Below are 20,229 nucleotides of genomic sequence, written 5' to 3' on the forward strand. Positions count from 1 at the left end.
CTTCCTCCATCCTCACTCCTATTTCTTCTACTTTTCCCTCTCCTGTGAGGTCTCCTCATCAGCAAGACTTGCTTAAATCTCTCCCGCCTGAAAAACCCCCCTTCTTCCATCTCATGTTCACTGCCAGCGCTGCCCTGCCTCTCTCCTCTCCTTTACCACCCAAGTTCTTCAAAGGCTTGTCTGTTTCCTCACCTCCCAGCCAGACACCGCCTCAGCCCTGCACAACCTGCTCCTGCCTCCCAGTTCCCCTCACAGTGCCCATGGCCATGGTCACCAGAAGCCCCCTTTCCAGGTTTCACCTATTGGACTCTCAGCCGTGCACTCTCCTGGCTTCTCTCTCGCCTCCATGCAGTTCCTTTGCTGATGCCCCGGGGCTCTGTCCTAATGACCCTTCTCTTTTCACTCTACAGGCCAATGTCTCCCATCTCCTGGCGTTAGTTACCACCTGCAGGCCAACAGCTCCCAAATCCTTGTCTCTGGCCCAGCCTCCTCTCCAGACCATAATATACCCAAAGGGCTGGGGTTCTCTCCTGAGACTCAGCTCAGCTGAAACTCCTGGGTTCTCCCCTCGGTCACCACGTGAGGCACCAGCTGCACCCCGACTCCCCCCTCTTCCTCAGCTCTGCCTTCTCTCCCACCCCCGTCGCCTCCCTCCTGCCCAGGCGTTGTCATCCCTTCCAGGGATCCCACAGCAGCCCCCTACCTGGTCTCCGCCTCTCTCCTCCACACCGTGCTTCACCCAGCAGGCAGGGCCAGCTTTCTAAACCACAAATCTGACCAAAGCACTGAAACCCTTCCAGGGCTCTCTGCTGCCCTCAGGATGACGCCAAAGTTTCTCGGCCGGGCGTTCAGCCTCACCTCCCTCTGCTCTTTGCCTCACATTTTATTATCCAGCAACAGTGGGCTGTTTGTGGTTCTCCTTGTAAGATGCTGTTTTTCGTCTTCCATGAAGCTGTCTCTTCCTGTACCACTGTCCCACCCGCCTCTCCCTGCCTCCACCTTTTCCTCTAACTCCTGCTCATCCCTCAGAGCTAGCTGAAGTGTCCTCCATCTGGGCAGGGGCTGTGGTCCCCACAGCCCTGCTGTCACAGCCCTGGTACTCATGGTGTTGTGAGGCCTCATCTCCTGCTCAAGATTTTGGCTCCCTAGGGACAGGCAGGGCCGTATTGGTTCCTTACACTGTGTCAGTCATCTAGCACAAGGCCTAGGCCAGTGGAGATCAGAAAGTGTCTTATGAATGAATACAGGGAAGGAGAAGACAACTCAGAGTGATGTAGAGCCCTGGGAGAGCTGCTTAGAGATTCCCAAGGCAAGCCTTATGTTGACACACTCAGAAAAGTCTGGACCAAAGTCCGGAGGTGCTGATGGGCTGAACATGCTCCCATGGTGGGAAAGATCTGGGGTGAACATCACAGGCTTCGGATAAGTCCATGAGAGAAACCAGGAAGGCAGTTGGCCTGCAACACCAGGAAAAGTATACAGGGAAGTCATTCCTGTCCTGAGGCCCCGGAGATGCCTCTGATTACAGAGCCTTGCCTTCCACCCCATTCTCCAGCTGAGGGGAGGGGCCCCTGTGCAGGAGCAGGGGTGGGGGTGGCGTGGCAGGAGAAGCCCCGCTGAGCAGGAGACATGTGAGCTAGGTTGAAGGATGACCAGTTCATGGTGTGAATGGCTGGCTCCTATGCTTTAAATGCAGGAGGCTCAGAAGCCACGCCTGGACTTCCAAGTTAACCCCACGTGGTGAGCAAACAAGGCCAGAATGGCGAGTCTTCTCCAGGAGGGCCAGGCAGAGGCTGTGAGGAGCTGGATGTCCTTTGACTCAGAGGATGAGGGGGAGGTTGCAACCATGTTCCTCAAACCCCAGACTCTCAATCCAGGCCCCCTGGGAGCTGGCAGAGGGAGTTTGGGGAGGGTGATACCCGTCCCTGCTCAGTAAGGGCAGCACTGGGAGGCTGCTTAGACGACTTCCCAGACCTCAGACGCCCAGGTACAAGACCAGGGCTCGGAGCAGAGCCCTCTAAGTGGCTGCAGGTGGCAGAATCCCACAAAAAGGCCACTTGACACTGTCTCTCCACGGCTTCCGATCAGGCTTGGGGTGGGAGTGGGCCTGGCTGTGGGATGAGAGCACAGGTCTAGGAGTCAGTAGGTCTGAATTCTGGTTCTGGCTTCACCACTCATCACTGTGAGGCTTTGGGGAGGACAGTGGCCGATCCTGAACCTCTGTTCTCTCCTCTCTAAAATGGGGGTAATTCCTGTACTGGTTCACCTCAAGTAGAATCACGGGCATTAAAACATCTTTGAAACGGCGAGGAATTGCACACGCAGGCAGGATCAATGACTGATGTTGTCTTTAATTGTAACCGTTAGGCTTTCTTCCCAGACCGTGGTGCCAGGGTTGGCAGTCTGACTGCCAAGTCTTGGAAATCCTCTGAGGTGAGAATGTTGGGTTTATAACATTGGTCACGGTGGAACAGGGACGAGTGCTAGCTTGGAGCAAGAGACCGGCATCCAATTCCAAATCTGCTACCACCCTGCTCTGTGGCTTCAGGCAAATGACTGCTCCTCCCTAAACTCAGCGACCTCATTGTACAGTGTAGCTGACAATGGTAAGGATCTCTGGAATATCTGCTGGGAAAGCACTTTGAGGCTCCGTGCACCCCGCTCCTCTGGCTAACTCCAGTCAGTCCCCTTTCCTAGGCTCACTGCCAAAGAGCTATGGGAGGGGGATGGCCCACAAAAGCAGGAGGCGCTGTAGTTGGGGGCTGGGCACAGAAGCAGCACAGAGCAGGGGAGAGGCCACGATGGCAGACGAGGGTCTGGGTCAGAAGGCTGGGGGAACTAGCCCCGGCTCTCATAACAGCTCACCATGAGGACGCGGGCCAGTCTCTGCCTGTCTGCAGTCACTGTGAGAACACGTGGAGACTGGATATGGACTCAGCAGGCAGGGTTGAGGGGTGATGCAACTTCTTATTTATTAATATATAACAACAAAAATAATAGAGCTCACATCTGCAGCTGTTCAGGTCTGTGTTACAAGGTCTTGGTCACTTTGTCTGGACTGGCCGTGACCTTCAGCTCCGGGGTCTGGGCTAGGAAGACGTTCCAGTGACCTGCATGGAGAAAAGAGGAAGAGTCGCGTGTGTGTGGGGGTGTGTGTGCTGTATGTGTGTGTGCAGGGGTGTGTGTGTGGTGTGTGTGTGTGTGTGGTGTGTGCATGTGCATGCATGTGCACAACAGAGACAGGGTGACTGGGGTGGGGCAAACTTAGGACCACGAGGACTGAGTAGCCTGGGTTTGGAGCCCACAGGGAGGAGGGAGGTGGGGACCCCATCACACCCCAAATCCCAGAGGGTTCTGACACATGACCCCGCCTCAAACAACCAACATGTGTGGGCCGGGCTGGTATCCTGACTCTTGTTGGTGACCCTCCCGTCTGTGACTTCCTCTCCCCCACCTGAAGACCCACCTGGGTCCCTCTTCCTCGGGGGAGTGTAGAGCAACTTAAGGGCATCAGAAGGAACGTGGTTAGAAGGTTTCAGTGGGAAAAGTTCCAGTGGAGAGAAACGAAGCAGCACCAGGACTTAGGGGCTCAGAGCCCCACCTCTGACAGCCCCGTCTCCCTCACCCCCAAGACCAAATCCAGCTGGCTCTGCTTTACCTTCCCGCTCCCAAGCTCCCGGGCGTCTGAGTTAGGAAATCTCTGGCCCAGACGCCCACTGGATTCCTGTGCCGGGAACTGACGTCTGTGGCTGACAGCCGCCCTCCTCCCGGCACCAGCAGCCTGGAACTCCCCAGGAGGCCCCAGCTTCTAGCCCGGCTCTCTTCCCAGGCCCCAGTCCTCAGCCCAGGGTCCCACCTTTGTGGGTGCCAGTGAGCAACCGGAAGTTCTGTGCCTCTTTCTGGAAGTCTTGCTTCCTGACTTTCTTGATCTGAATCAAGTGGAAGATTCCTGAGGGCAGAGACAAGGGCGTGAGCAGGAAAGGCAGGGTGTGTGGTCAGTGAAACAGGGTGACTTAGACCTGAGACAGACCCCGTCACCTCCCTCCCCTCCCCCTTTCTGACCAGCCACCAAATCTTGTGGACTAAATTCCCTAAATATTTTGAATCTGTTCTCCTATCCCCACTGTCACCCTTCCCATTCAGGCCCCATCATGCCTTGCCTGGGTCACTGCACTAGACTTCTGACCCCTTTAACCCCGCCTCTAACCTATGATCCTGGCTGTGGTCATTGGAAAATATGCATGTTACCCCGTCATTCCCCTTCCGTGACCCTGCTCCTGTCACTGTCACCTTCCTGCTCTCACAGCACTCACCTGTCCACAATGCAGAGAGGGGAAATGCAGGAGGGAGGGAGGAAAGAAGGAAGAAAAGCTGCCAGGCCTGTAGGGCCTCGTCAAGCTTTTATCTGGACATAGAACGTATGATAAAAATCAATAGGTGATTTGCTTCAGACACCCAAGCACTACAGGTGTCAGGGTTGTAGTCTCCCTTTCGGCTCAAGGCTCAGTTTACCCCATCCCTCTGAGTGGCCCTGCCTGTGCTACAGTCCTAATCAGCTACTTGAGGTCCCTGAGGGGGCCAAGCCTTTACATATGCTGCCCCCTCTGCTGAAACACCTGCTCCTATTGCCACAGGTGAACTCCTACTCATCCTCCCAGCCTCACCTGGGAAGTCTCCCTCAATTCTCCCTCTTCCCCCAAATAGTTATAATTTCCTCCTTGGGTTACCCACAGCTCTTGGCTTCTGTTTGTGATTGTTCCTATTTCTAATGTGCTATCATTGTGTCTGCTCTTGCCTCCCTTACCAGACTGAGAACTTGGGGAGGGTGTTCCTCTTGGGTTCCCTGCACCCGGCCCACATTAGGCATGCTGAATGAATGAATGAATGAATGAATCCATGGGTGGATGGATGGATGGATAAGCAAATATATGTGTACCCTGTGTAGGCCAGGCCCTGAGGGGGAATGAGGTACTAGCTGTGTCTCCTGATGTTTGCATCCCCTGGGGAGCACAGGCACCACACATGGCGCTGAGGCCCTGAGCACGTGGGCTCTGATGTCGTGCCGGCTGTTACCACCGGGGTCTGTGGCCAGAAAGAACAGATGTGACAGCAAGACCTCTGGTAGGCCAGCACCGCCCTCAAGAAAACCAAGAACCGGCCTTACTTATGGGAATCCAAGTGGGATCCCACCGAGGGGAAGGGACAGCATGGGTCCTGGGACTGAGGTCCAGGAAGCTGGGGATGCCCAGCACTGTCTTCAGGCCCCCCGGTCCAGATGCCAAGGGCCAGAATACGGGAGAGACTTGCTCCAGAGGCCCAGGTCACATCACAAGCACGAGATGGGGACAGGTCCTGGTGCTCCAGGCCTGCCGCTGCACAAACCCCCAAACACAAATTGGAGGGGTAACGGGGCTGAGGGCAGGTCCCCACGCTGTTGCCTATAAAGCGTGAGTGAAAGGTCCGAGATCTTGGGCCTGGAATCAAGAGCTTGCCTGAGGGTCCTAGCTGTGCCTCTTGCTCTTTGAAGGGCGTGCCAGGCCTGAGAGTGGCTGGGCTCTGTGTGTCCCGGGCAGAGGTGGCAGTGGTGGGCGAGTTCCAAGAGATAGGACAGGCTTCGCTTAGTGTGAAGAACCCTCTCTGGGTAGAGCCATGCCCAGAATGGCAAGTGAACCACCTGTCTGGAGGTGGGGAGGGGGTGTGTGCAGTCAGGGGCTAGAGACCATCAGGGAGGCTGCAGGGGGACTTCCTTCCTGGGCTGGGGGGAGGAATGGAGACCCCTGAGGTCCCTTCTACTCTGAAATTCTAGACTCTAAAAAGCCCTTTAACCCTACGCCAGCTCTCTGCTCAGACTCTGGGCCTGGGGCTGGTCCCACTGTGGTGTGGCCTCAGCCCAGCTTTCAGCATCCACCTGCTCACTTTGTGTCCAGGCCAATTGCCCTCTTCCTCTCCTGGCCCCCAAGGCCTGCTGTTTCCGCTTGTCTGGGTGAGGAAACAGGAAAGGTTTCCCACTGACGATCAGACCTTGGGAGAGTTTGTTTTGACTTTCACAGTCTGGGACAGGGAGGTAACAGACGGGGAGGCTGATGGGGCATTTCAGGCACCCAGAGGCTCAGGAGATAGTGGGGTGGGGGTGGGGGAAGGTTTGCTAGTGACAGGATGGCAGGGCCTGGCATTGTGAAGTTGAGTCCTCCCCACCTTGTTCCTTTTTGTTGGGCCACCTGGTAATGAGATTTTGCCTTGAGCTATCATGCCTCCTTCTCTGCCATCCTGGGCCTTCCTTAGGCCCTTCCCTAAAAGCATAAGGTCACCTTTGTGGAGGCGGCACTGGGGACAGTAAGACCTGGGTTTGAATCTTTGCTTTACTGTTTAAACTGTGTGGTTTTGAGCAAGTCATTTTACCTCTCAGACTCAGTTTTCTTATCTGCAAAATGGGGCATTAATACATACCCTTCAGCTTTCTTATATGTGGGTGAAGTGAAGCACATTATATATAGTACCTGCTAAATGCCAATCACAGAGCACCAGGCATGTAAACATGGACTCTGGCACCAGAGTTTGAGGCTGTCACTGTCAGCCTGCCTGTAGTGTGCCCCTCTTGCCTTTCTAAATCCTGTCCAGCTCAGGCCCATCCTCCACAAAGCCTTCCCTGACCAGCTCAGCTCCCAGGGAGCTCCTCCTGCACCCAGGGCACAGAGCCATGGGGTCCTGAGGACAGAGCCTGGGCCTGTTACTCTCTGTGGTCACAGAGGGGTGGGAGGAGGCCCATCGTAAACATGCAGCCCCACCTGTCCAGGGAAAGATGGAATCTCAAGGCTCAAAACAATCATGAAGGTTATTGAACTAAACTCCTCAGCCAGTGGCCAAATCCCCACCCAGCCCTTGCCTGCACACTTGCGTGAATGGAACTTGCTTCCTCCCTTCCACTGCAGGAAGGCTTTACGCTTGAGAAGGTGCTTCCTCTCATAAACTGAAAGCTGCCTCTCTGCAATTCTAACCAACTGGTGAGGTGGGATAAGAAGGAGGCTGACATTTTTAGCACTTACTATAGGTCAGGGGTGGTACCTATATTCTTTCATTTAATCCTCTAAAACCCCTTCTCCCCCATTAGCAGAAGAGAAATCTGAGGCCCAGAGAGGTCAAGTGATTGCCCAAGGCCACACAGCTAAGAAATGGCAGAGCCGGGATTCAAACCCAGGTCTGTGTGATTCCAAAGCCCCTGCTTGTTGTTCTGACCCTTGTGGTCACAGAGAACACAACTGCTCCCTTTGCCTGGGGCAGTCCTTCAGAGCCATGAAGCCAGCGGTCCTGTCCCCCTGAGTCTTCTCTTCTCCAGGCTGAACAGCTCCGCTTTCTTCGTCCATTCCTCCTACGACAGGGGGCAGAGTAGAGCAGGGAAAGAGCCGCATCTGACGTCACAAGACCTGGGCTCTAGCTCCCGTCCTCCACTTACTGGCTGTGTGGCCTTGGGCCAGGTACTTCACCTCTCTGAGCCTCAGTTTCCTCATCTGTAAAATGGGGATAATAATACCTAACTCTCAGGATCGTTGAGGATCAAATGAGATAACGAACGTGAAAGCACTTTGTAAACTCCAAAGTGCTTCACACATTGGTTGTTATTAACATTGTCATCATTCTTATTATCATCCCCGCTTTCACCCCCCACATCTCCCCCATCTCCCCACTGCCAGCCAAACACATCAATAAATTGACCTTACAGCTAATTTCCACTTAAAGGTTTTAATTTGTTTTACTCTATCCAGGGGATTTATGTTTTACAAGAAGAGCCCCAAAACTGAACTCTCGGCAATTCCCTATCAATGAAAACTCTTGACCTTCAGCTGGTGATAGGAGCAGCCTGCTGAACAGGGTGAGTTTCTACAGAACGAGAAACATATTCTGATGTCGACTTACCTTGGAGGGATAGAATCCACCTTATAGAAAGGGCTGAATGAGACTAGCCTTGAGGATTTGAGGATGCTGTGAGGGCCCTCCTGCCTGAAAAGATCTCTCCTCCCAGTCTGCTGAAATTCTACCAATAGACAGCTCTTTGTTTTATCAGGGTAGGCATTACTCTGTCCTGGCTCCTCACAAAGTGTAAAAACCCCTTTCCCCCAGGAGAGGGAGCACTTCAAGGCCCTGGCATTTCAGAGTGGGTGAGCTTATCAGAATCGTCAGATAGAATCAGTCTCCCTCTATCTCGGAATCTGGGACTCAAAGCTGGAAGGTGGCCCAAGGCAGGTCTTCCTGGGCCAGAGGCACTTGATCAACAAAACTCCCTGACCACCCTTGGCGGGTCTGCAGCAAAGGAAGGGGGACAGGCCAGAGTGGGAGTGGGCCCCTGCTCACCTTCTACCAGCTTCCAGAGGTAGATCTCCACCTGTTCAGAAGCCTCACGCTCGAGGGCCAGGCGACGCAGGTTGTCCGGGCTTGGGGATACTGATGTGTGGACAAGGACCCGGCCCGGCGCCTTCGGACACTTGGTGGCACTGATCTCACTGTGGCCAGGGTCTGCCTTGTCCTCTGGGAGAGACAAGGAGCTCGTGAACACTCTGTCTCCCCACCCCTGGTAGCCCAGGAAGAGGGGCCACTGGTCTGACATCTCCCTCAGGGTCAATGGGGCCCTTGGGAAAGTTCTGGTGCCCCTGGGAAGAGAAGGAGGTCTCTGGGGAAGAGAGAAGGGGCCTCTCCCCCATTCACCTCCCATTGATTAGCATGTCAGGAAACTTCTCACCCTTCAGGGCCCAGCTCACCTTCCACCTCTTCCAGGCAGCCCACCTGGAACAGCTCAGCGCACCATTTCCTCCCACCCATAGCTTGTAAAACCCTTCTTGCTTATGCCTCTCCCTCAGGCCCTTAATCCCACACTGCCTTGCATTGCCTTGTAATTGTTTCACTTGGGTATGTTTTCTCTCTAAAATAAACCCACAGGGTGAAGGGCAGGAATCATGTTCTCCAAGTCTTTTGAGTGACTCATACCACCCAGCACAGGCTCACACTGAACACACGTAGAATGAAAGGTTTGGGAGGGATTGAGGTGACAATGGCAGTAATGATGATGAGTGTGATACAGGACAGGTTCTAGAAGGAGTTCCAGTTCCAGCTCCACTGCTCTTTTACTGTGTGACTTAGGAAGTTCCCTTCCCTTCTCTGGGTCTCAGTTTTCCCATATGTTGATGAGGATTGAAGGAAGACAGCAGTGGTCAAGAGCATTGTCTTTGTGGGACTTCCCTGGCGGTCCAGTGGTTAGGATTCTGTGCTTTCACTGCTGTGGGCCTGGGATCTGATCCCTGGTCAGGGAACTAAGATCCTGCAAGCCGCTCTGCGCAGCCAAAATAAATAAATAAGTAAATAAAAAGAGGGCATTGTCTTTGGAATAAGACCGACAGGGTTCATATCCCAGCTCTGTCACTTACAGCTTTGGGACCTGGGACAAGGTATTTATCTTCTCATTCTGTAAAATGGAGATAAAGATGCCTGCCTTGTCCGTTTTGGTGAGGATTACATGAATTCAGCCAAAATACCTACCCGGCACATGATAAGTGCTCAATAAATGTTGGCCATTCCTCTTAAAAGTCCTAATAGCCTACGATTTTATGACTTCACAGAATCCAGGACATTATTTGATTCTATGTATGTCTAAAAGTCTCTGAATCTGTAACAGTAGATGGTTCCATAAGTCTAATATTTTATGAGTTGGGTATTTTTCACTGCTGTGCTTCTAACGTTCTGTGCATGTAATAACCCCTACACCCCCTGGCTCTGAGGCCATGCCCCATCCATGTCAGAGATGTTCCAAGTGTCTGTGCTCTGGGGAGAGAGACCCATGGCTCACTCTGGCCAGTGCCCTCCCTGCCCCCAGGCCCTCTTTGTACCTGGACAAATCTTGCAGCACTTCCCAGCCACTTTCTTGGGCTGACGGCAGGGGTACTCAGTGGGGCAGGTCACCCGCTGGCAGTCCTGGCGGCCGTCCTGACAGGTGCACAGGATGCAGGGCAGGGGTCCAAAGGAGCGGAAGGCTGGGTGCCACACCTCCCCATGGGAGTACGTCTTCCCGCCATGCACACAGGCTGGGAGGGCAGGAAGGGAGGAGGGTCAGTGCCTCGGACTCGGGTCAGAGTCCAATAATGGCTGGGAGTAGGTCCTTGGGGCGCCCCTGCTCCACCAGTCTGGCCCAGCCACACTGCCTGCAAAGTGGAGGCCAGGGAGTAAACCAGACCTCTGTCCCTGACATCCCCCATCTCGGCACTCAGGGCCGAGATGGGCCAGTAAGTTCTTGCCGAAGATGGAGAGTCCTCCCCTGCACTTCACAGGCACCTCCAGTGGGGCATGGGGAGGGATGGCCTGACAGTGGGAGACCTGTGATCAAGTGCTGTCACTACCTGGCCATGTGAGCTCTGTCAGGTCCCTTCTCCTGTCTCAACCTCAGTGTCCCATCTGTACAGCGAGGGGCTGGACGGATGCCTCTGCAACCCCTCCCGCTCCACCAATCAGGGTGCCCTGCAGTGAGGCCTCTTTCCTCCCCCTCTGCTGCCACAATTATCCCCTTAGCCTCCTTCCCTGATCCATCCCAACCATCCTCCTGCAGCCCAGCTCTGTGTCCTCCTTCCTTCGTCAAAAACTTTCCCTCACCACTTCCTTATCTTATAATAATTAATGTACATGTCTTTCTGCCCTACTAGTCTAGGAGCTCCTGGAGGACAGGGACCATTTTCATCTGTCTGTTCTGTGTCCCTCAATTCCCAGAAAAGACGTGGCAGATGCTAAAAAAATATTGTTGTATGGCCCGTAGTCCTGGTTCCGGGACTGGTTCTGTCTCTAACTCAATACTCTGAACCTCAGTGTCCTCATCTGTCAAATGGGGGTTTAGACCCGACGTTCTAGGGGTCTACAAGCTCATGGCCAAGTTGAGATTGGGGAACCACTCAGTGGAGGTGCAGGGATGGGAAGTGGGAGCGGTCAGGGCCCCCCTTTCCCACCTCAGGGGTCGGCAGAGGCTCCAGTTCCCACCTTTCTTATGTTTCTCCTTCAAAACAATCTTGACTGTCGTGCTGCCTGCCTCCTTCGGTCGGAAGTGGCGAGGGAGGAAGCCCAGGGGGGCACTGGGGCCAGTGGGGCTTGGGGTGCTCAGGTCTCTCTTTCTCCCACCGTCCCCTGAACACGGATCCTGGGAATGTCTCTGCAAAGGGCAGGAAGGATGCACATCACCGACAGGCCACTGCCAGTGCAGGAGCAGCCAGACAGAGGCTGCGGGGAGAGGCCTGAGGATGGCTGTAGTGACTGAGCCTGATGGCCAGGGAAGACAGGGCATAGGCTCTGGGTAGAAAGAAGATCTGGATGGGGTCGAAGATGTTCCCAGGCCTTTGAAAACTCTCAGAGGATAGTGGTTTGGAAATCTAGCCTCCACTGAGCCCTTCTCAGGCTGGCAGAGCCAGAGCCTTGGGGCTGAGATGGGCAAGGGTACTGTGGTCTTGATCTGGGAGACATAAGTGATCAGGGACCTGGAGAACTTAATATGTAAGAAATGGAAGGTGAGAATGTAGTGAGGATGAGAGTCAGGAAATTCTTCTTTGTCCAAGAAGATTTAGGTGATGGGACAGGGGATGGGCCTCTGAAGGTCCCACCAGGCCCCGGAATCCCACAGGCAGGAGGGCTGAGAGCAGGCCCTGTCCGGAGATGATGGGTCTTGGGAGCCTCCTTTCCTGAGTCCCTGGAATCCAACATCCCGAGACCCCACCCCTCCAGATCAGGTCTTGGGAGGGCTGGCAGTGAGAACAAAGGGTGTGTGTGTGAAGGCAGCCTAACAGGGCAGGGGCTCCCCAGTCCAGAGATTGGGGGTTGGGAGCTCCAGGCCGTGGGAGAGGAGCAAGTGGGCTGGGGGCAAAGGGCAGAGCTTACCACCCCGTCACTGACACTGAGTCACTCACATGCCTTCTTCTGCAGCCCCTTTCTGACTGTACAGTCTCTGAGTCTGTCCTCTGATGGCTGGACTGAGCCCACAAGAGCTCCTAGAGTGGAAACTGTGTCCCAGGCCCCAGCACAGGCCGAGGCACACAGGAGGCACCCAGGAAATGCTTGTCAAGTAGAATAGAGGCAGAAAGGAATTGAAGAGCCCAGCCCCCTAATTGGTGACTTGCCCACGGCATCCAGCAAGTCAGTAAGTAGCTGCTCGGGGCCTGGAACTAAGTCTGGTGGGTTTCACTTAGCTGCCTCCTGGGGAGAGGATGGGGAGGAAGGGGGATGACATGGTCAGGTCCCGTGGCCCAGCACCCGCTAGACAAAGCCCAGCCTGGGAAGTGGGGGTGAGCTGGCAGGGGAGAAGGGAGAGTGCATTCGTTCAGACCCCCGGGGAGTCTCTGGGAAGGGGAACCCCCCCTTCGAGCCCCCCCCAGGTGCAGGTGACCCAGGATGAAAGAGCAGGTGGAGCTCTTCACATCATAGACATAGCACAGGTGCAGACAGGGACGTGAGTCAGTGTGCGGGCCCATTCTCCCACCTCTTTCCTCTCTGACCAGAGAGCGCTGGGCAGGTTAGCTCATCTTAACTCTAGACCAAGATCGAGAGGGGTCAAGATGGAGCCAGCAACAGTGAGGTAGCCCCAGACGAAGAACTGGTACCTCAGGAGCTAGATGGGGAAGGCTGGCCCAAGTCAGAGGCCACTCCCCTGGGGGACATGCTGCCCAGAGGCGGCCTGAATAAGGACAGACACAGGCTCTGGGTGGAACAGCGTCAGAATTTTCCAGGAAGGAAATTGGGAAGCTTGGGGCCTGCTCCTGCCCTGTGTGGTGTTTTATCCCAGACCCCCCTCCTGACTCACCAGCCCACGGTGGGAGCCAGGATGGAAGTCTAAGGAGAGGTCCTGGAACCTGGTGGCGGCTAATGGAGCTGACCCAGGGGACAAATGAGAAACGAGGGCAACAACTGGTATTGCCTGCTCCAGAGCAAGGAGACCTAGGCCCTGGATACCAGCACCCTCCCCTCCTCTCCCCACCCTGTCCCTAAAGCTGTGCACTCACCACCCCACGGTGTGACTGCGTGGCATCCTCTTCAGCTGACTTCTCACTTGACCCATCTGAAAACCCAAAGGGAGTTGGGTCAGCCTCTGCTTCCTCAGCCTTGGGGCCAGAGCCCTGCAGGCCACCACCTCTAGGCTCTGCCCCTCCAAGGCCTGTTGCCACTTCTGCAGCCCCCCACACCAGTAGGTCCCTTTGCCCCAGTGGGGCCTTATTCCTACTTCTCATTACAGCGTCGCCTCACCCTTAGGTTGATGGAGTCCCTACAACTGGGCCACTGCCTCAGTTTCCCCACACTGGCCTCTTGGTCACTTAAGACTGAACCACCTGGCTGGGCCAGAGCATCTTGTTCAGTGTCGTCACAGATGGCCCGAGGGCTCTGAATCCCAGCCTGCTTAGCTGCAGTCCCCTGGGCAGCCTCTCTGTCCAGCCACGCATGAAGTCACCAGACTTGGTCTACACCATACCCTCCCGTGGTTGCCCTCTAGCCCCTCTGCCCCTCCAGCTGGAACAGCCTAGGACTCCTCCATCCCCTACATCCTGGGGCACCAGCACACAAAACCCTCTGGAGTCCTGCAGCTTCCTAGATCCCTGAGTGGGATTCTCTCCCCTTCACCCCTGCCTCACATACAGAGTGTCTACCACTGAGCATTCTGGGTTCAAAGATCCAGAACGTCGGAATCAGCCTGTAGAAATCACCAAGGCCAATTTCTCAGTGCACACACAGCACAGCTGAGGCCCAGAGAGGGGAAGGAATCTGCAGGAATTAGCTGGAAGAACCAGGACTAAACTGGGATCACCTGGCTCCTGGCCCGGTGCCCTTCCACAGTGCCAACATCTGGGGAAACGTTCTATAGTGCAGCACTCCCCTCCTCAAGTCCTGCCCACAGGGGACAGTCCGGCCATCTGTGCACTTCATTCTGCCCAAGCTGCTTGCTCCGCACTCGTCAGTGTGTTGCCTTTCTCTGTGCTATACAGAGATGCTACCTGGATTCTGCTTGACACAGGTGCCCTGAGCTCCAGTGAGCCCAGGCCTGTGCCCAGCTCTGCCATGAGGAAGACAGGAAGAGACACGGTCACTGCCTGTACAGACCCCTCTCTTGTGCCTCTTCTGATCCTCTTGGCCTCGTTTGATTGCAGGGATTTTGTCCCCTCACTGCAGGCACTGCAGCAATACCCCCTTCACATGGGCTCCGGCCAGCTTCCCTCAGACTCACCCTGCCAGCGGGTGCCCTCGTGCCACACCTCCTCCATGTCTCTGTCCCCACTTCTTACCCTGCCCCACTCCCACCTCCCGCTCCCAGGACAGCCTAGCACAACCGGGGAGTGTGAGGGAATCACCCCGCCTTGGGGTGAATCTTTGACCAGTGAGAGTTGGTGGCTGGTGGGCAAGTTCCACCTCCTCCTCTATCACCTCCAGACTTTTCTGAGGAGCAGGAGGTCACTTAGAGCAATAGGTCACACTTGATATCAAGCAAAGGCCAGCTCCCCAACACATTCCTGTGTTGTTTTTCCCTCCCTCCCTGCTTCACTTTCCCTTCCCCTCCTTCCTGCTCCCTGAGATTGCAATAAAAAATAATGCACATCAGCCTCTGACACAGGCTTAGCTTTCTAGAGGCTGCAGCTAAGCCACCGCCCTGAGGAAAGAATGGTTTGCTACATGCTTGGTGTTCCCTGAGGTTCCCCCCTTAACAGTCCATGGCTAGGTCCCTGCGGTGGGATGGGCGGGCACTGCCAGATCTAGGGACAGACTCACCTTTGCAGGCCTGGCAGCAGGAGGCGGGCAGCAGGAGGGGTGCAGGGCAGCCCGGTTCTGGGCAGGTCATGAGGCCGCAGTAGATCTGGCCCTCCTGACAGGCAGAGCAAACAGGAGCTGGGAGATGAGCTCTGTTGAGCACCAGCCTTGGGGCTGGGAGAGCCCCTGCCCGGTGGGGGGCAAATGGCCTTGGGGTCCCCTCTGAGGTGGGGAGGGAGGGAGCAGTAGAGTGTCCTGGGCACGGCCCAGCCATCTCAGAGGCGGGGTCCCTGTACCCCTCCCACTCTTACCCAGGCCCTGAGGTAACAGTTACCCTTCAGCTTCTAAAGTGTTTTTGTACCCAGTCTCTCCCTAGGCTTTCACAGCAACCCAATGAGGTGAGATTCTCCCATCCTACAGATGGGGAGGGACTGCGGAGGGGCCTGGACCTTCTGACGTCAGAGACACAGCTGGGCAGAATGGACTAGAACCCAGTCTTCAGGCTTTTCCTACTGCTATCAGTGTCCTTCTCCCCTGGCCTAGAACAGGGAGCCCAGCATAGAGGAGGGGATGAGTGCATGACTACTTGGGCTCATCTTGCTCTTACTGAAACTCGAGGTTTCCCAAACTTCAGGATGCAGCCTGCAAAGGCAAGACTGCAGGAGAAAGGGCCTTCTGGGAGTCAGAGGCCAGATGACCTTAGGTGAGTCACTTCTCTTCTCTGGGCCTCAGTTTCCTCTTCTGTGAAATGGGGGCACTCCCATCTGGGTTGTGAAATCAAATGAGGGAATGGTTATGAAAACCCTTGTTAAACTGCGATGCACAATGTGTACCTGGGAGGAAGTGATATTACCTTGAGTCCTTTCCCTATTCCTTTTCCAGTGAGTCTCAGAAGTAAGGATTCTGATCCTTCAAACCACTCCCATATAAACAGGGATCAGAAGAAAGAAGGGGAGACCCAAGTATCCAGGGAGAGGAGACAAGGGGTCACAAGAATGCTTCTTACCACCCCACCACCATCAGTTCTGTCTCTTCCCACAGCCCCTGCTAATCTAGGTGGTCATCCCTTCACAGGAAGCCACACAGTGCAGGTAAAGGAATGTGGGTTTGGAATTATATGGCCCTGGGTCTGAATTCTGAGTCTGCCACTTAACTAGCTGTGTGACCTCAGGCAAATCGCTTAACTGCTCTGAGCCTCAGTTTTCTTATCTAAAAACTATGAATAGTGATATCCCCCTCATAGGGCCACTGGGATGCTGTATATAAACATAAGGCATTTCCTAGTAGGTACAGTGTACTAGTCCACCGCAAGAGGCCCAGGCCCTGCAAAAATAACCATTCTCTCAGTTGATTTCTAAGTGGTCACTCTTGTTATTATTAAGTTGTTTGCTCTGCAGCACAGATACCTTAAAATTCAGATTCTTGGAGGGGTGAGATCCTCTCACTGAAAAGATGGGAGGCAGGCCTGAGAGAGGTGACTCTCTCAAGGTCACACAGGGAACCATGGCAGAGCTGGAGCTGAAACATGGGTCTCGGTCTCTTATCCTCTCATCACCACTGAATCAGATTATTATCTTAAATGGAGAGGACCTTGGAGATCACCTGGTCAGACTCCCTTACACACTCAGAGGAACTGAGGCCCAGAGAAGTTCGATGGTCAGGTAGTAGGGAAATCAGGAGGGCAGGAGTTTCTCCCACCAAAGCACAGATGCGCTAAGCCCAAGGATGAGGGTGACATGCCAAAGGCCACCTGCAAACATGCAGCAGGGCCAGGCCCAGAACCCACCCTGAGGAGGAGGGGAAGACTTTCCAGCTCAGGCCCTGCTTGGCTTTGGTTTCTGTCCCCTGATAACACTGCTGGTTCAGCCCTGCCTGTCCCTAGGCCCAACTCCGACCACAGCAGGGGAGTTTAAGCAGCTTCAGATTAAACTGCATTTACTGCAAGCAGTCTGGCTCTGTCTCTGTGCCCCAGGATTGATAACTGATCATTTACTCATTCACTCATTCACTCACTCATTCATTCAACAATCATTATAGACATCTGTGTGCCAGGCCCTGAGCTGGGCGTAGTGGGGGATATAGAAATGAGTTGAACATATCCCCTCCCCTCAAGGAGTGCAGAGTCTACTGGGGGACACAGTAATGGCAAATGTCAGTGCAAGGTGACCAGGCAGCTTAGGAGGGTGCGGAAGCCCAGAGAAAGGCAGGACATTCCAAGTCCCAGATGTTCCCTTCTCCCTGAGCCCATTCACTTTCACTGTCCTTTGACCAGGAGGAACAATTCCCCTTACCCCCCCGGTCCACACCACTGTGCTCTGCAGGCCCAGACCACTGGCCTGTGCTAAAGGGAAGTAGCTGGTCTTACGGTACAGCTGCAGAGGACACACTGGTTGGGCAGGCGGGAAGGGAGCAGCTCGTGGGCACTGAAGATCTCTCCATGTTGGTACGTGGTCCCGTTGTGCTGGCAGGACCTTGGCGGGGCCCGGAGCCCAGAGGGGGTGTGAGGTTCTGCAGGTGGGAAGGGGAAGGAGGAAGGAGAAAACGGTTGAAAAGCTTCGCCAGAACTAACTTGGGCACTTTTCTGAAATTTTTGTATCCTATCCCTTGCTATCATTTAAACCAAGCTCTGGCCTCAGCCTTCCCAGCCAGACCTCCTATCAGTGAACGAAGAGGTCCCCGGGACACCTATGTCTGACTATGTCACTCCCTCCCATAGCCTTTGAGCCCCTCAGTTTCAGAGCTGGCGCTGATCAGAGCAAGAAGGCAAGGCCAGAGGCTTCAGGTACACTGAGCCCCACTCGGTGGGGACCTGTGTGAGTTCATTCAACATTCGATAAGCATCCGTGGAGCACCTCCTAGTGCCAGGCACTGTTCTAGGCGCTGGGGATACAGCAGTGAACGAGACAAGGTCCCATATGGAGTTTCATCCCAGTGGAGTCAGCTGGTATGATATGGACTGCGCTTGTGTAAGCTTGGCGTCAGCTCCTGCCATTCCCTGGCCACCAGAGCCCCCTCCCCGTCACCTGCCAATTAGCCAGTCCTCACCCTGCTGGGTAGAGGGGTAAGCCTCCTGTCCAGGGGGAACCTGCTCATTCTTTTTTTTTTTTAATTTTATTTTTTAACATCTTTATTGGAGTATAATTGCTTTACAGTGGTGTGTTAGCTTCTGCTTTATAACAAAGTGAATCAGCTCTACCTATACATATATCCCCACATCTCCTCCCTCTTGCGTCTCCCTGCCACCCTCCCTATCCCACCCCTCTAGGTGGTCACAACCTGCTCATTCTTTCAAGACATACTTACTAAGCACTTTCTCTGCACCAGGCGCCATGCTACACAATGGGAATGGAGCGCGAATAAGACCCGGCCCCTCCCATCAGGAAACTGACAGTCTCACTGGGTAGAGACAGGCCCCAAGCAGTGACACTGGTGTGGTAGGGGCTAGGGCGATGGAAGCACAGAAGTTGTGGCAGCACAGAGGAGGCGCCCCTAACTCAGGTGGTCAGGGAAGGCTTCCTGAAGGGGCTGATGGCTGAGCTGAGTCTTAGGAGCTGAAGAACACGCAGACCAGGCAGGGAAAGGGGCAAGGCTGGGTAAGAGAGAGGGAGGGAGGAGCCTGTGACGAAGAAGGGGTCTGGGCCAAGGCACAGTCTGCAAGGCGTGGGCAGGAGTCCCGGGGTCAGCCGCAGCCGGGGAGGAGGCGTGACGCCCCCTCACTAGGCGGGATGAAGCACAAAGCCTCTGCTCCCCTAGGGAATCCAGGATCAGGAAACTATGACCCAAGCTGGAGTCATGGTCAGATCCCTACTGGGGTCCCACTTGGAAAAGGAGGCCCTCTACCTACATCCTCCATGCAGGTCCCCAGCTCCCCAGGAGAGCCATGATTCCAGAGTCTGGAGCCTCCCTCCCTTCACCATCTTCTTTATCTTTTTCTCACCCAACTGAACTTTTTTCTTTTAACATCTTTATTGAAATATAATTGCTTTACAATGCTGTGTTAGGTCCTGCTGTACAACAAAGCGAATCAGCTGTATGCATCACCTTAATGCTACTGAGCATGGATGCGCCTCTCAATGCGTCCCTGCCTTCTGAGTTGGCCTCCCCACTGGCTGCCCCTCATTTGCCACTTGGTTCTGACAGTTTCTTCTCAGACCACCTCTCCTCTCCTCTCTCTTACCTCTGCTTCCTAGAATCCGAGTCTCAGAGGCTCCCAGCAGATTCTTAAAATCATGGACATTTAGCATCATGGCACACAGCAGCCCTAAACCCCAGCCCTGGGAGGAATCTCAGAGCACATGTACTCCAACTCCTTCGGCCAGTCCCAGCCCCTGGTGGTAATCCTGGGCTGATCCTGGGGTGACGCTGCAGGGCCTCCCAGCCCCAGCTCACTCACTTGCACTTACACAAGGCACGTCCACTCACTCAGGCTCTGGCCAGCCCAAGAGCGATAGGAGACCATGTGTGTCGTCAACAAGCCAAGCATATGCCCATTTTCCTTCAGCTATTTTCCACATTCTCTCTGTCTTCCTGCCAAACACAGCTACTTATGTACGAGAAGTTTGTGGCTACCCCAGCCCTCCTTGGGGATCCATGGAGGATGTCTTCCCCTGAGCACCTTGGTGTCTTAACACTTCTGGTGTCTGCAGACTGCCCCTCTCATTCCAGGGGTCTCCTTCAGCTGGAGGCCTGTGTCAGGAGTGGGTCAAGGGTCAGTGGGCAAGCGGGAGGCTGGCACAAGGGCAGGAGCGTGGCTACTTACCCACACACCGGGGACAGCACTGCTGTGGCTCGGTCACAGGCTGGGGGCAGTGGACAGGCGGGCAGTGGAGGCGGTAACAGCTCACATGGGCACTCTGAAGGGGACACAGGGGTCAGTCCTAGTTCCAAGGAGCCACTGTCTCCCACCGTCCTCTCCCCAGACCCCCTCCCAACTGCAGGGCACTGTACTCGTTTTAAGCCTGCGATGGGATAAAAGTGATAAACTCTGTGTGTCCAGTCTCTCCCCTTCCCCTCCTCATTTGTGTGGCTCGCCCATCCGTGTCCCTCCCCCGCACGGAGGAGGGCACCGTGTGCCTGGATTCACACAGATCTTTTGTGTCCCTTTGTGGTATTTGAGAAATACAAGTAAAAAGCTGGGTTATTCTAACATTGATCTTGACTCTGTGCTTTTTTAACTCCAGGGCTTTGTCCTTTTACCTCTGGACCTGAGCCTCAGGGCTAAGAGAGGAGTGTGACACAGAAAGGGAGGTGACAGGGATGGGGACACAGCTAGAACCAGGATGTGGAGAAGACTCAGGGCTTTGTGATCCGCTCTCTAAATCTCTGGGAGGTGTGGTTGATCCCACACAAAGCCTTGGGATTGGTACCAGAGGAAGGGCCTGAAATCTTGGACTTTTTCAAATACAGCAAACGAGAGAGAAGGGGCAGAGAAGCATTCCCAGAGATGAGCAGAAACAGAAGAACTGGAGGGAGAGGCCACCACTG

The 20,229-nt window shown here is 54.7% G+C and overlaps 1 protein-coding gene across 2 annotated transcripts in view; it reads right to left on the reverse strand.

Moving 5' to 3' along the window:
* Nucleotides 1-3,000: 3,000 nt before the first annotated feature.
* The window catches only part of CHRDL2 (chordin like 2), a 31,348-nt gene continuing 14,119 nt past the window's right edge, over nt 3,001-20,229 (reverse strand). The window contains exons 3-12 of one of the 2 annotated variants that reach the window (XM_060160026.1): nt 19,505-19,598; nt 17,111-17,253; nt 14,767-14,860; nt 13,014-13,069; nt 11,008-11,176; nt 9,873-10,067; nt 8,347-8,520; nt 7,451-7,505; nt 3,857-3,949; nt 3,001-3,110 (exon numbers count right to left, since the gene is read on the reverse strand). In XM_060160026.1, the coding sequence (XP_060016009.1) occupies nt 3,020-3,110; nt 3,857-3,949; nt 7,451-7,505; nt 8,347-8,520; nt 9,873-10,067; nt 11,008-11,176; nt 13,014-13,069; nt 14,767-14,860; nt 17,111-17,253; nt 19,505-19,598 (1,164 nt within the window). In that variant the 3' untranslated portion in view covers nt 3,001-3,019. The remainder of the gene's footprint in view (nt 3,111-3,856; nt 3,950-7,450; nt 7,506-8,346; nt 8,521-9,872; nt 10,068-11,007; nt 11,177-13,013; nt 13,070-14,766; nt 14,861-17,110; nt 17,254-19,504; nt 19,599-20,229) is intronic. The other variant, XM_060160027.1, reaches the window with a different exon arrangement.

This window comes from Lagenorhynchus albirostris, chromosome 9 (genome assembly GCF_949774975.1).
Source record: "Lagenorhynchus albirostris chromosome 9, mLagAlb1.1, whole genome shotgun sequence".
NCBI lineage: Eukaryota > Metazoa > Chordata > Mammalia > Artiodactyla > Delphinidae > Lagenorhynchus > Lagenorhynchus albirostris.